Here is a 16,378-nt window from a genome sequence, read left to right as displayed (position 1 = left end):
ATTAGTAACCGAATATGTAAGTGGACACCTTAATTAACACTTCAATAAAAAAATATTAGTTTAGCTAATTAACTAGCATTGTTTTTAACAAATGAAGCTGAAATGGCGTCTTCGGGACAATTGTAACAATAAGTAAAGGGACGATTGTAACAGCTGAAAATAAATAATCTTATGTTTACAAACCATTACTTAACTCTTTAAGAACCACCAATAGTTTCCTATATCATTTATATTATGTTGCATGTGCATTATTTTATTTGTCACCTTTCACAGCAAAAATTAAAATTTTTAACACCTTAAAGTTAAAAGTCTAACCCTTTAGGTCTCTGCTCATTATTTTTACTCCTAAAATATCACTACTATTTTGATCAATAAAAAAATATATCACAACTATGATAATATGTATAATTAACTATGTTTTAGTTGAATTTATGAACTGTTACAATTGCCTCCGTAAGTGGGGACAATTGTAACAACTGCACGACTGTCAAAAATTGATAATAACTAATATAATAACATTTAAAATCAGGTATTTATTTTTTTTCTAGTAGAGGATAGTCTACTTTAATCGTCTGTCAATTAATACTAATAGTAAATTGGATTTTTTGTTAGTTAAAAATAGTTAAGTAAAAAACGTTACAATTGACCCCACTCTCCCCTATATTTTACGTCAGCATAGTGGTCAGTGATAGTCGGGTGAGGAATTCGTATCGACAAGCCATGACTGGGATTCGAACCCGAGTCACCTCAATAAGAGGCAAACTTTCTATCAACTCAGCCAACACGGAACTATTCAGGGTTAAGTTAGACCTTAGAAAATCTAAAAAGTTTTTCTCGGTACGTGAAGATGTGGATCAATAGATCAAAAGTTGTTTAGAGTCTATAGTAAGCTTAAATATTGTAAGTCGCTATGTTTTGCTCACTGTATAAAACTTAAATTATTATAAAACAAGTGATAGTTTGTTTTTTTTTCATTTTAAAAGGAGATTTTACGCTGTATTAAATAAAACAAACGGCCTTCAGATTATTTAGCTGTTTGACATTTCTCAGACACCAAAAAATAATACTTTACAATTCACGAACAAAAGACAAATGAAAATACGTAACACCTAGTAAAGACGAAAAAATAAAACACCAACTTTAAAATATCATTTTTGTAAGCTAAAAAACGCCGAAACATTGTTTCTATATTGTTTGGATTGATAACTGGTCAGACAACCAAATATTTTTCACTACGTTTTAATAAACTCGCTTTCATATCTGTAAGGATGGAATCTTGAAATAAAAAAATCGACTACTTTCCGATTAGCAAGAGCACTCAAATAGCTCCTTGAGTTCAATGCCTAATGACAATGTCTTTTCAGTTGTTTTAAAAAGTTGTTTAATACATTTATCTTCATATAATTACCAAATAGAATTCATAATTAATAAAAGTTTGACTATTTTCCAATCAGCAAGTATATTAAAATTTTAATTCTGGATGACAATACAAATATCAATCGTTTCCTTACCACTACATGCAGCGTTATCATTATCGCCAATTGAAATTTGTAATTGTCTACCACTACAAAGATACAATTCCAATTCCTAGTATATAAGACATGTTAACACGATTCTATGTCGGGGTACCTTTTCACAAATGAAAGTTGACATTGTCGCTAACTATTAGCCCCACATTGGTGACCCGGACTTGATGTAAACACGCCTACCTTGACAGAAACTCCCACTTTGATTTGAACACGCCTACTTCGATGGGTGGTCCATGTGAAACAGTTGGCTTGCTACTTGTGACAGCAAAATTCTCCTGGCACTGCTGCTACTCAATCTCGATCACAAACAGCGTACACCGTATACACTCGACTGCTAAAGGCAACGCAGGAGCAACCACAACCGTGAACTTAATACAGCCCTCACAATCAGCACTTAAAAGTACGGTGATGTTAATACAGAACTTCCGGCTTCTCACAAAATGGCAATGAATCAACCAGTGGTATCAGTTCATCTAATTCTATCACAGCTATAATTTTGGTGGATGAGTACTGTAGTTTTCCTACCAATACAAAGATGCAGTTCCAATCCACTAGTATATAAGACATGTTAACTCGATTTCTATGATGGGGTACCTTTTTGTAGATGAATGTCGACATTGTCGATAACTATTGTCCCCACAAATTTTTACCACTCTAGATGACAATAAAATCTTAAATAAGAATTTATAATCTAACATATTAGGAATTCAGTGTCAATCTAAATTTCGAATATCTTTCAACTAATTATAGTACTCAAATTACAACTAGAACTATAAGCCTTATGAGCCTATAACTAGAATTATAAGCCTTATTAATACAAGCTGCATTATTTCTCAAATGGTACTAGTGCTAATTAAATCTTCAACCACTCTCCGACCTAAAGCAATAAACCTATAATTGAAAGCAGAAAATAATTAAAACTAGTGGGCTGCGCCCCCTGCTCGCTGACGCTTGCCAACCCCCGAAAATTGCTACGCAATCTTATATGGTTTGCTTCGCTCGCTACTTAGGTACATTGCAAATGCACATAATTCTAAGAATTCAAAACAGTCATTCAAATCCATATAACAACTTTTTTTTTAATAAAAAAATATTTATTTTTAGTAAATACTAAGTCATTGAAATAAATTTGAATTCAAATAAATGACATGTAATTCGTTAAACCTATTAGAAATGTGCTATAGTATAATTCGTGATATAAATCAAAAATCGTCAAATAAATTCGTAATATATAAATTCGTGAAAAAAAAGCGCTTTTGAACAAAATGCTAAAATAGAGATCTATCGACAAAGGCTACTCACTTCTGCCTAGCTCAATACTATGAGATTGCCGCAGCCGATGCTCTCTCTGGTTATTTCAGTTTCCGTTTTTATAAGCGCTTTAAAAGAGCCACCTAAACTAGATTTGGCATGCGACATTTTTAGCGGAAATCATTGGTCGATTTTCTAGTGTTGCCATTCGGGGAGTTGTAATGAGGCTTTTTTTATCGCCGTGTAAGAGAAATATATATATCGATGTTTTTTCAAAATAGGCTTAAAAACAAAGCAAAAATAATTTTGTTTTTTGTAAAACTGAAAACGCGAAACGTAGGGAGCATCACTCGAAACTCCCTTACGTATTTCTTTCAAAATTATTTTCCATTGGTTTTCATTTCAAGATTGGCGGCAATAAAATTATTTTCTCCTCTTCAATTTATTTATATTTTATATATTTTTATTTTATTTATTTTTATTTTGTTTATTTTAATTTTATTTATTCATATTTTATTTATTTTTATTTAATTTATTTTTATTTTATTTATTTATTTTTAATAACTCTATCTCTCGTAGTCTTATTCTCTCGTAGTCTTGTTATGACATACCTGCAGATTTTCACTTAATGCATGCTTAAAGTGTATTTAATTGAATCGGGTATGTTTGTGGAAACTAAAAGAAAATTTAACTTACTTTGAACTCTTCCAATTTCTTATTATCAGCAACTTTTATTGGATCTGTTGAAGTTGAAAGATCGATCTGCAAATAAAATTTGAATAAATAAAAAAACTTATCGTTAAATATCTAAGATTTTGCAATTTTAAGAATCATTACTTACATTGTATTCATTCAAAGACTCGAAGACTGCTGTCAAGTGACTTTTCTGCAGCAAAATTAAAGGTGAGCATTAAGAATATAAAATTATAAATAAGAAATTGTTAATCAAAATAGCAATCGTTAAGAAAATGAAATGATTCTAACCTCTTGATTAAACGAGTAATCTAAAATGATTCAATGTTTTAGTTAACAGCTTAAATTTAGAACACAAATCAACACACACGAAATCAAACACTTTTATTCATTATTTTTTTTCTAATCGTCGTTTAACAGCAGACCCAAGTTTTTGAGTTTACGACTACTAATGTTCAACTCCATAACCTTGTCATTTTGAACCCAATCCAGAGGACAAGGAAACTCCGGAATCAAGTATCTTTTTGATGGAACTAACCCGCATTTCCGTTACATAGAGAGGAAGACCACGAGAACCGCAAACGGTTAGCCTGACGGCAAAGGGACCCTAACCCATGATCCGTCAACCACTGAGAATATTTTACGTCAGCGCAAGCCGGATGCGAAATTCAAATCGACCAGCCATCACTGGGATTCGAACAAGGTTCATCTCATTGCAAGGCAAACACTCTATCCCTTGAATCATCACGGCTCAAATCAAACACTTGACGAAATCAAACATTTGACGAAAAGGGATACTACTTCCTAACCTTTTTTAGAGCAACGAATTTTGATTGAAAATTTCAGTCAGGAAAGACGTTAGCAAGCATGAGCAGTGCACTTTAATAAGTGAAGTGACATACTAAAGTTGTTTGTTGTTTAAAGAATAGTGAAGGCTAAACGTTTAAAACTGTTTAACGAAGACTTCGTCGTAATATGAAATGACGCTTTCTTGTGAATTGTTATTCACGACTGTTAGGTTAAAATTTAGCCAATCTGAAGCCAGTACTGACTACTCTTATTTTTAAAATGGCGCAAAACGTCAATATGGAGAAAAGCCACAGTTTTGTGAAAATGAAAAGCGTTTGTTGTCTTATTTTTTAATACTTAAAAACTTACTCCAATGCTGCATTATCTAGGCTTATAAGAAATTGCAAAAACCTAGAATACGACAATGATTTTGATAATTTTCATCTAGGTGGAAAAATGTCATCAAATTGGCGATTTTTTAAAAAGTTTAATAACTTTTAAAATATTTAAGTTATTTGTCTATTCTAAAGCCCAGATAATTTTTAGCAGCAAGATTATGTACATGTTACGGCCAAAGCCGAAAATCCGGCCAGATCACGAATTGGCCGGCCCTCTTGGCGAAAGTCCGAATTTTTTTTATTTCGGGAATTGGCCGGCCAGATCGCGAAGTGGCCGAGGATGGCTGGCCAAAGTTCGAAATAATTGAAATGATCAGTGAATATTTTACTTTGGCGGCCTTCTATACTTATATAAATAATTCTTATAAATCTTCTAATTTAAAAATATAAAAAATAGAAGTTTTTAAATTGTCTATTAAATAATCATTAATTTAATAATCATTAATTTAATAATCATTAATTTAATAATCGTTAATTTAATAATCATTATTAAATTGTCTATTTAATTTTCATGCATACCAAAGGTCTTGTCATACTAGGTCTAGTTAAGTACCACTGCCCGGTATACATTTGCCCGGTATACCCTACACTGATGTTTTTTTAAGGTCAAGTGCCACTGCCCGGTATACATTTGCCCGGTATATCCTACACTGATGTTTTTTTAAGGTCAAGTGCCACTGCCCGGTATATCCCACACTGATGTTTTTTTAAGCTCAAGTGGCACTGCCCGGTATACATTTGCCCGGTATATCCTACACTGATGTTTTTTTAAGGTCAAGTGCCACTGCCCGGTATATCCCACACTGATGTTTTTTTAAGGTCAAGTGCCACTGCCATCCACAGCCATCCTCGGCCAATTCGCGATCTGGCAGGCCAGTTCCCGAAATCAAGAACAATTTCGGTCTTTGGCCAGTTAATTTACAGCGTTCTTGGCCAATTCGGAACAAATTACGGAGAAATGATATTAGGAAGGAGCTACAAAAAGGAGTAACAGAGGTCAACTCCGAGAAATCCAATCAGCGCGCTCAAAATCTCTCTTTAGTTTCTGTAGATGTAAAGGTAGTTTACATGCTTTCGGTATAGGAATTTTTTGACCATTTTTCAGAATGTTATTACAGCAAAATACGAAATTTTTTATGAAATCGGAAAGAATAGTTCCAAGAGATATAGAAGTTTAAATATCTGACTTTTAAAATATTCTATTTCTCCAAAACTATTTGATCGATTTCGTTCAAATTTTGTATTTTTCCTTATAAAATTAACTTTTTTAAAATGACGTAAAAATTTAAGTTCCTTACAGATAAAATTTTTTCGAATTAAGCAAAATAAAAAGTAATTTTTTGTGTAATTTTCTTTGGATGAGCGAATTTATATAAATATATGCAAGAATTTTTCGATTCGCTTAAAAATTTCTCGAGATACGACGAAATACACGAAAAATATAATTAACATTAAGAGGTTCAAATTTTGGACTGCTGTCCTGACAAAAACAATCGGGCCCATATTATCCAGATAGTGGCAACCCCTTATATTTTGAGGGTAAGGAACCCGAATCCGACGTAAAAAAAGGTACGTCTATTTAGCGAAATGAGGTGTCTGCAATAATTATTTAGCATATTTGAAATCACCCTTTCAAACCGTTAAGTCAAAAGTTATTCGGATTGTTTCATTTTTTTTTTCCAAACTGTATGGGTCCCCTTCTTTTATATAACACTATTTTTAGCAGTTTTTAGTAGTTAGGGGAGGATTTTCGCGACGTATTTTCTTTCATAGGTTTTTCAAATTATGTGCGTTGTCACGTATTTTTTTAAGACCTCAGTAATTAATTAATTGTTTAATCAGTGATGGTAATTCCGTGAGTTAAGGGAGGATAGTTACCAAAATAGACTGGTAATAGTATGAAGTTTTAATTGAATAAATAAAATTAAAAAAATTTCTGATGGAAAATTACAAATTTTTTAAAATTTTTTATTATTTATTTTTAATTTAAAGTCGAAAAATTTAAGTTGTATACAAAATTTAATTTACTTTTTCGGTAATAAATCGTATAATAAATAAATAGCAATTTTAAGTATAAAAAACTGACATTATAAATTTTTGGAAATGGTAATAAATTGCTTGAAGCGTCCTTACGAGTTTCTCTTTGTTCGAACACATATAAGGCAAAAGGCATGAAGTTACATTTCCTTCTTCGCACAGTGGCAATCCAGATTCACCATTGAGATCACATTGTGCAATCACTGTCTCTCTAACAAAGTTAATAGCCTGAAATACAATTTAAAAGCCATTAAATAGCTATAAAAAAATGTTAGATACCATCATTAGCAATCATAAAGTATCAGTGAATGGCTTAAGTAAAGAGTGTTCCTTAAAAACCACCCTTAATATGCGTTCTTATAATCAACAAAAATAAAAACATGAAAATACAATACACTATAAAAAAAAACTCAGTAAATCTATAACCAGTATTTGGTGCAAAGTTTCTCAATATCCCACTATTTAACGGACTAAAAGATCATTTTTTTTAGTTGCCCCATAAATTGTAAAGTATGATCGAGAAATACTTCTGAAATATAATTTAAAAATTCACTGAATAGCTATAAAAAATTTCATATACCATCAGTAGCAATCATAAAGTATCAGTAAATTTCTTGAGTATAGGGTGTTCCATAAAAACCACTCTTATTATGCATCTTCTGAATCAACAGAAATGAAAGTACTATACACTATAAAAAAAAACTCGGTGAATCTAGAAACCAGCATTTGGTGCAAAGTGTCTGATTGTCCCAAAGTTTAACTAAAGGAAGGATCATTTTATTCTGGTTGCACCATAAATTTTGAAATATGATCGAGAAATACTTCTATAGTGCAAGTAACTGCCCTGAAATTTGATAAAAGGCACAAAACTTTGACGGTGACTGTAAACTGAACGATATTTGCTTACGACGCCATTTTTTCTTTACAACTCTCTCTCGGTGTATCGGGACGGCTAATGCATGTTGTTTTAAGTATTAACTTAGGTTAAGATAAGTAAATGCATGCATTTGTATTAATTATTTTATACGTTGAATTTTCCATTTTTTTTATGTTGCCTTTTTAAATTTGGTCGGTGGTGTAAAATAGTTAGAGATATGTCCTAAAATAACCTACTTACGGTAAATAATTTTTTTACGGTAAACAGCAACCTGCATTTGAGCCATTTGGAAATACCTAATAATGGTGCAATCTTCCTCTGCTTTGGTAAAAGAAAGAATGAAAAGGTGTTTTGTTCCTTCAAAATTCCTACTTTTGATGCAACCTTCTAGTGATATTTGGGGCTAGTGAAAAGACCAAAATATGGTAAAATTGAGCTCCATTTTATGTAGCCAGCAAATGAATACCAATTTTTGGTGCAACGTGCCAAGGAATTTTTAACAGTTTAGGACATGAAAATATAAATCGCAACATGAAAGTAGAAATTGCCAATCAATATTTAACACTATGGAAATCTGAGAAATTACAATAGATGTAGGCGAATACAATAAACATCAAGGCAGGTTTCATAGGGGGTTGAAACTTGAAGATGTTTTTAATAATCAGTTTTCAACTTTTCTCTGATTGTCGATTCTGTCTTGTTGATTTTTTACTCTCGCCTACCTGTATCGTGATTTTGCCAGATTTCGAAAGTGCTTTTTTTTCTCGGTTAAATAAATTCGGAAAATATTAACCACTAATGTGTTTCCTTTTTGGTTTTCATTTCTTATAGGAATTTTAAAAATACAGGGTAGAAAAAAAATACCTTGCATATAGTATGCTCATGTTATGCAAGGTGTCAAAAAATATGAAAACTGTCAAATATTTCGAGAAAAATGCATTGGATCAGAACTCCATGAATAAGAGTGTAAAATATTTTAAGAATGCATTCAGTGATACCAAAATCAAATAAAGCAAATTTTTCTGGAGAATCTAAATCTGCAATCAAAAATAAGTAGGAATTCCAATTCTAAATTTTAAAGTTGTCACCCAACCCGCTCTGTAATGGGTGAGTCTTTTGGCTTCAAGAAACCTTTAAAATGCATTTTTACAAAATATTTCATACTTGCATTTTTAAATATTTAATCCTATATATATATATTTCTATGCTATAATATTTACAAATATTATTTTAGATATATTATTTGCAGACTTCTTTGACGACAAGTATTAATGATTTTATTTATGATTACTATTGACTGAATTATGAACAATACAATCAAAAATGAAAGAAGAGAGATGAGATGGAATTTTATCTCCACCATGGAAGATTTTGATTATGCAGATGACGTAATCCTGATTTCATCTAGATTTATCTGTCTTGAAAAGAAGACCGAAAAATTTAATAAATATTGAAAAATCTAACCTGTATACAAATTAACAAGAATAAAACGAGAACCATGAGAAGGGATGCAAAATTTTATAATAAGATAAAAAATAAATTCGAAGGAAGAGATAAAGAATTTATTCTATCACACATCTTACAGCAATAGTAAAAAAAAGACAACAGCGTAATGATAAAAGCTAGAACCTGTTTCAGAAGCCTTTAAAAATTTTGGCGAACTTCAAATATGAAAATGTAAGATTCGCAGTGCAGTAAAGTCCAACATTCATATAAAAAAGGTGGCAATAGATTTGATACATAAATAGAAAGCTTCTCTTTATAGTATTTGTCGCTGTTTATTATTGTTTATAAAAATACCTTTCAAAAATACTGGCTTCTTAATTTTACTCACTTCTTAATTTTATTTTATTTTTAAACTAAATTCCTTGTCTTTCAAACCTTGCCTTATGAAATCAACAAAAAAAAAAACAAATTATTTAAAGCTGTTGTTCATTCCTTGCTTTCACATGGTGCTGAATGTTGAAACCTTCAAAAAACTGAACTAGACAGATTGAAAGCATTTCAGAACAAATGCGTAAGCATTGTTTTAAAAATCTTCTGGCTTAACATCGTTTCAAATAAAAATCAATTTAAAAAGGAAAAATTATCATTTAATCATAAGGGAATTTTGAAAGTAAGATGGAGATGAACAGGACATACCCTTTGTTTAAAACAGGGTCACACCTTACTTGGGCACCTGATGGAAAACATAAACAATGAAGGTAAAGATTTGCTTAACAAAGATACCCTATCAACAAATTTATCTTGGCTCCATTTGGGCCCAAAATAGGCTCAATATGGGCCCTTTAAGAATATGTCCAATAATAGGATGAAATAGATTTCTTAATATTGATCATCCTATAATGGTCTATATTGGCTGAATAATGAATATTAAATAGCAGGTGAAGCTGACAATTCACTACAGGACCGATATTGGTTATAAAGTGGATGTAGAATATCGGATGAATGGGTTAATTCTATTTAAGGTTAATATCCGAAAAATAACGGCCCTCTGAACCCTTATTGAGTCAAGATTCGTGCATAATGGACCAATAAGGGCCCTTTTTTTTATTTTTGCTATTGGGATAAATGCGCCAAAATTTGTGCAAAGCAAAACTAAATGAATGCGATGAGGCAACAGAACCTGCTTTGGACAGGAATACCTAGAAAAAAAAGAGACTTGAGGCCTTTTGTGCCAACTGACGCGAAGGCGATATATAGGTAGGTATTCATCATAATACAGAAACTTGTGGTGCAAAATTTCATCATGAATTACTATTGCTAAATTGTAATAAAATGGTAAGATATATTTGGCACTCCTCCAAAAATTCTGAACTCTTTTTGAATGCTAATGATGTTTGTTTTTCAGCACATCAAATTTATGATCGCGGTTCTCTAGCAGGAAAGCAGCTTGAGCCCTTATTGAGCCAATATTCACGAATCTTAGCTCAATAAAGGTTCAGAGGGCCGTTATTATCCGATATTGGCCCCATATATTATTGTCCGACTCACCCGAATATTTTACAGCCAATTTACAACCAATATCAGCCCTATATAAAATTGTCAGATTCATCCGATATTTTTTATTCATTATTCAGCCAATATAGGCAATATATCCGACCAATATTATAAAAATTTAGACAACTCAATATTGATCCCTCGGTGCATGTTCATATAGGATCCATATTGAACCAATTATGAGTCCAACAGGGGACAAGGTGAAATTGTCGCTAGGGTTCATCAACCATTTTTTTCTTCCATCTTAATTTTGCAAGATGCCAAACAATACTTATAACTACAACAGTATTATAAACAGCAGATCAAGAGAAATTCAAAAACTTGTGACGTATGTGCTTATTCGACACGTCGCATTTGCAAATCATATTGTCGCATCAAACCAATACCTCCCAGAAGAGAGAAGACCTCAGCACTAGTTACCATTAGCAAGAAATTTGATCCTTTAGTAACCCAAACGTAATGACTATTATTACCGAGTCTATTACAATACGTCTATTATTGCCAAGACCACTATATTGGAACAATATTTTACAGATTGCTGATTATATTTTACAGATTAAACATTTTCCCCAACACCATTTACCACCATTTACGAACAACATTCAACAAGGAATTCAAATCCGGCCAAAAAAAAGGTATGTTTATTCAGAGAAAATACGTTTTTGTGTCTGATTTCACTACTTTAAGTATCATATGCACTAATAATTTATCATACTTGAGGTCAACCCCGTGAGCCATTAAGCTTGAGTGCTAGTACTCGAATTTTTACGCATTTGCGTCAGATTTGTATCGTAGAGGTCAAATCTGCATCTTTGATTTTTTACATCTTTGACAATTGATTTTTTCTTTCTTTGATAATTTTAATTGTTTGTTATCTAGCTTAAACAAACAGCTATACTTTTATGGGTCTCTATGTTAAGATATATAAACTAAATGATACTGAAAAAAATGAGAAAAAAAATAGAAATAATTACTTTTATATGTTTTGCAATTATAATAGATTTTTAATAAACAATGTTTCTTTTTTTTGAAAAAAAAACGTATTAAATTTCAAACGGAACTGTTTTTTTACTTACATTTTGAGGCATTTTATCCCAACATATTTTTTCTTCTTCAAGTACTTCTGTAAATATATAATAAAAGTATCTATTAACATTTATACATTTTTAATGCATTTATAATTCTTCAAAATGTAACAATACTAAATTTCTAAACGAAACTGGCAGCATTTTACACCTAAGCATTATAAGCATTATAAGCATTTTACACCTAAAATTATTATATACTTCTAAATCTAAATTTATACCTGTAGGCATGGTTTCTAAAATTATTATATATTTATGTAAGGAATTTAAAATTGTTAATTATTTATCTACCGTATTTAAAATTGCTATATTTTTATATATGGCTGCTAAATTTATACCAATATATATGATATCTAAAATTATTTTACGCAGTAATTTAAAAAATTCTGCATCATTTCATGTTTAGTTATTTCTTAGGAAAGGAAAAAAAAAATTCATACTGGCAAAATTCAACACAAAAATATCTTCTTATAAACTTGATTTATACAATGAAAGAAATATTATTGACATCAAGAAAGATTTGAAATCCAGAAAAAAATTTAGAAAATAGCTGCGTACATTAAAAACTAAATAAAGTTGCAGCGTTAATTAAAACCAAACAAAATTGCTGAGTTATTTAGAAACATAAAAACTAGCTGTGTTAGTTAAAAAATAAACACATTTTGCAATTTAGAAATTTTTTTTCTTCAAGTTTATGACTGCAAAATTATGAAAGATAATAAGGATATTTTTAAAATATAACTAAAATTATCAAAAAATGTCTGTTTTTTAATTTTTATAAGGGAAATTATAAATTTGTGAAGGAGTTAAGAAGACGTGTTTGAAGACATTAAGACATGCTAAGAAAACCCTCACGCACCCTACCAAAGATCATTTTATTTTTTCTGTGTTGTCTCATAGTTATAAAAATAGAAGTAAGCAAACAATTTTATTATTTTATTAAAATTTGCTTTCTCCAATCTTTTCTCAGTCTGAACTGATACCTGTTTTTTGAGCCTGTAATCTGTTCAAACGGTGTTTTAAACTAAGTATGAAGGGGAAAAAAAAGTCTCAAATCTATTCGCAGTCTGTTGTTTTTGTTATTGAAGTATGCCTGTTTAGGCAAAGGGGGTACGATTGTTCTTGTTTTCCAGTGGCGCCATCTGTGGGCAGGAATTCCACTTCTGCCACACAATACGTCGCACCCATTTATAGGGCGGAACCATTTATACATCCATTCATTCATCCACAGATCGTAATTTTAACCTGAATCAGAGAACGATCGATCTCCAATCCAGTACCCCCAGAGGTTTTGATTTGTTATGGGAACATGGAAGACTTTTGCGACTCTACAGATTTAACGCGCATCAGTCACTTTACTACACGGGGAGTCTTCGGCCGGCGGGGTTCGAACCCACGAACTCTCGGACATGGAACCAGCGCCCTACCGACCAGGCTATCCCGGCAACTTTCGCAGTCTGTACGGATATAAATTTGTTTGAGTCAAGATGCAGAAAATCAATTTTTAACAAGTATCAAAAAAAATTAGGCGCCATCAAATGGCTTAAAGGTCATGCAGGCATCAAAGTTAAGCATCGAAACATTTTAACATTGAAAGAAAAGGCATGAGAGATTGATTAAATGACCTGGTGACGATAAAATAACCCTGTTGTCGAATAGTCCTGTCAACGAATTGACCTAGTCGAATGAAAACGACCTGTAATGATTACTCCTATAATCAGGTTTGAGAAAATATGTGTCCTGTCAACATATGTAATTAAAATAACGAAGTGAATATTTCAAAACATTATAAGCAATTCACATTTTGCTCTATTATATTCGATACATAGTACTTTTTAATAAATTAAGAATTATCGCTATTGTGAGACCACCTAAGAATTAAGAAGAATGTAAAAACATGTTGTTTTTAGTTTGTGCATAGATGTTTTTATTGTTGTTAATTTTAATTAAAGACATTCAATTATATTAAAGACAACATCAGACCAATACAAAACGTTATTTGCTTGTTTTTATTTTATAACCGTCGTTGAACAATCGACCCAAAATTTGAATTTACGGATACCAATGTTCAATTCCGTAGCTTTGTAATTTTGAACCCAATCCAGAAGACGAAGGAACTCCTGGATCAGTACCCCCAGAGATTTTGATTTGTTATGGGAACTTGGAGGACGACTTTGTGACTCCGAGAGACTTAGCGTGCTCCAGTCACCATTTAATACAAGGGGAGTCTTCGGCTGGCTGTATTCGAACTCCCGTTCTCTCGAACACGAGCCCGACACCCTACCGACCAGGCTATCCCAGCCCTTATTTGTGTGCTTTTCTTTTCTGCGGAATTTTAGCCGTTTTGCAGGATAAAGCGCTTGCCTCCCAATGAGTTATCCCAGATTTAAATCAAGGCAATGGCTGCTTGATACGAATTCTGATTCCATCTCGCTCTGACCGCAATTTTGACGTAAAATATCCTTGATGGTAGATCGATTCTGTTTTAGAATTTCCTTGCCATCAGTCTTAGTAAGGGGAAATTTTTGTGTTTTTCCTCGTCACGTAACGCAAATGCAATTTAGTTTCATCAAACAATTCCTCCAATAAGGCTAACAGACTTCCTCTGGGCTGTTAACTGCTCTCCTGTTCATATGTAAGTGCTCATCGGATATGCTTGCTTCTTCTTTACATCTGTATTTTTCACAATTTTGAATGAACGACTCATTTCTACATCTGTTAATTTTCTCACTTTGACGAATGTTTGAATCATCTTTACATCTGTCACTTCATTTTGCTTTGAGATTATCTTGTCAACGAGATTTTTTCCACTATGATAACACACAGTGTTAGTTCACTGCTTTTCATCTATATCGATATCATAAACGCTTTGTGGAATGAGATGTATGGACCGGCATAGCCAGGTTGATAGGACACTGGGCAAATGTCCAACGGGGCGTGAGTTCGATGCCTACCAGCAGAAGACTCCCTGTGTAGTAAATAGTGACTGGTGCACAATAAATCTGTCGGGTCACAAAGCCCTTCACGTTTTCATAACAAATCATACCTCTGGGTTACTGAATTGGAGATGGATCGTTTTCTGGTTCTGGTCAAAATTACGATCTGCGGATGAATGAATAAATGTATGAAGGGGTCTGTCCTAAAAACGGGCTGTCATGTGTGAGTGGCTGAAATCGTATTCTTGACCATAGAGGGTGCCACTGAAAAACAAGAAACGCACCTTCTGCCTTAAATTCGCTTGGTATCCCCAAGAAGGCTCTCTGGTATTGGCAAATGGCAGTAGAAGCAGCAACAAAAACAGCCTGTCTATTCATATGTAAATATTTAATTTCAACGGATCAAACTGTTAAATTTTTCTTAAAATTCGTGCATATTCAGCTCCAACATATTTGGAATTCTGTTATTTTCTGGTTTTTTATGTATTTAAACTAAATCCCTGGGTGTCTCTTGAAAGGGCGGGTGGGCAAGCAAATATTATTGGCTGTTTAACTCCGGTTATGAAATAAAAATTTTTATCAAATGTCATTGAAAAAGGTCATTAAAGTTTTTAAAATAGCTTTCGACACATAATCCATAACACATGAACTAAGCTTGAATTTAGTTTATATAATATAACGTGGCATGTGACAAAGTTAGCAAACTTCTTTTTTTAACATAGAGAGGGCAAGTATTGTAATAGTGAATAGTGAGTCCACCTCAGGATTATGCAGGATGCAAAAACTTACTGATTTTAGTTTGTGCTTAATTAGGTAAACAGGTTGTGCGTAATTAGGCAAAATTACGACATTTTGATACTCTCTAGTTGAAGCACTTTTAACAGAGGTCGCTTTCTAAAACATGTAACCATTTTTTTCTCAAAAATTGAAAATGTAAACGATTATAGAAGCTGTTAGCATTAATTATGTAAGACTTTTGAAGTATTTCTGAAAATATGTTAAGCATTGCAGCGTTTGTTCATTTCTGAAATTTAGAAATAAGCGTAAGATGGTAGCAATTTTCAGAACATTATAAAATATTCTCGTAATAGTTCCATGTTTATTTAAAAATAATGATAAAGTAAGTAGGTGGTGTGTTTCGAAATAAAAAACTGTGATTGGATGACCATAAGCATCAAAAAACGTTTAAATCGCCATTTGTTACATTTCGTCACCCTGTGACCGGTGGGGAACATTAATTTTGCCCCATATTCCTTTTGTAATCTAGATAAGAGAAAGCGACACTTCTACTGCTGCTACATCACTTATACCCACTTTTCTTTTATGCAACTCATATAATTAAGGGTGATTTTTACGGAACTCTTTTTATGACGTAAAACAAACAATATATATATGATACCACGGACTGAGAAAGGAGTAACGCGTTACCACGCGTTAGTTCGTTCACCAGGAGTTGGCACTTGGTTCCATCTTCATTCAGCGCCGAGTTCATTTCAGCGTGGGAGTAAGATGGGAAACATCTCCGCGCTTAAAACTGAGACAACCCTTAATGCGCACCAAAGAGCAAACAGTGAATTCTTTTTCAATCACTTACTTCGCTTTATCATCTGCTATTATAGCTTTCGTTACTCTAACTAATTAAACATATTTTAAATTTAAATATTGCTGTTTTCCTTACAGAATGTCTCAAAAAGGACAAACTATTCACTCAAAACATAGAAATGTCCTCAAATTTATGAAATACCTAATGTTAAAAAAAATGCACATATAGATGGCAAAGTAA

The 16,378-nt window shown here is 32.3% G+C and overlaps 1 protein-coding gene across 3 annotated transcripts in view; it reads right to left on the bottom strand.

The window, feature by feature from the left end:
• Nucleotides 1–16,378, bottom strand: part of LOC122272511 (uncharacterized) — a 29,509-nt gene that overhangs the window by 5,687 nt on the left and 7,444 nt on the right. For all 3 annotated transcript variants that reach the window (XM_087149415.1, XM_071180594.2, XM_043056296.3), the window contains 4 exons: nt 11,651–11,697; nt 6,794–6,925; nt 3,622–3,666; nt 3,477–3,542 (listed from right to left, as the gene is read on the bottom strand). In XM_087149415.1, the coding sequence (XP_087005541.1) occupies nt 3,477–3,542; nt 3,622–3,666; nt 6,794–6,925; nt 11,651–11,662 (255 nt within the window). In that variant the 5' untranslated portion in view covers nt 11,663–11,697. The remainder of the gene's footprint in view (nt 1–3,476; nt 3,543–3,621; nt 3,667–6,793; nt 6,926–11,650; nt 11,698–16,378) is intronic.

Source organism: Parasteatoda tepidariorum, chromosome 8 (genome assembly GCF_982258835.1).
Source record: "Parasteatoda tepidariorum strain Cologne lab strain chromosome 8, Ptep-v5.0, whole genome shotgun sequence".
NCBI lineage: Eukaryota > Metazoa > Arthropoda > Arachnida > Araneae > Theridiidae > Parasteatoda > Parasteatoda tepidariorum.
This window is presented reverse-complemented; position numbering and strand designations above follow the sequence as displayed.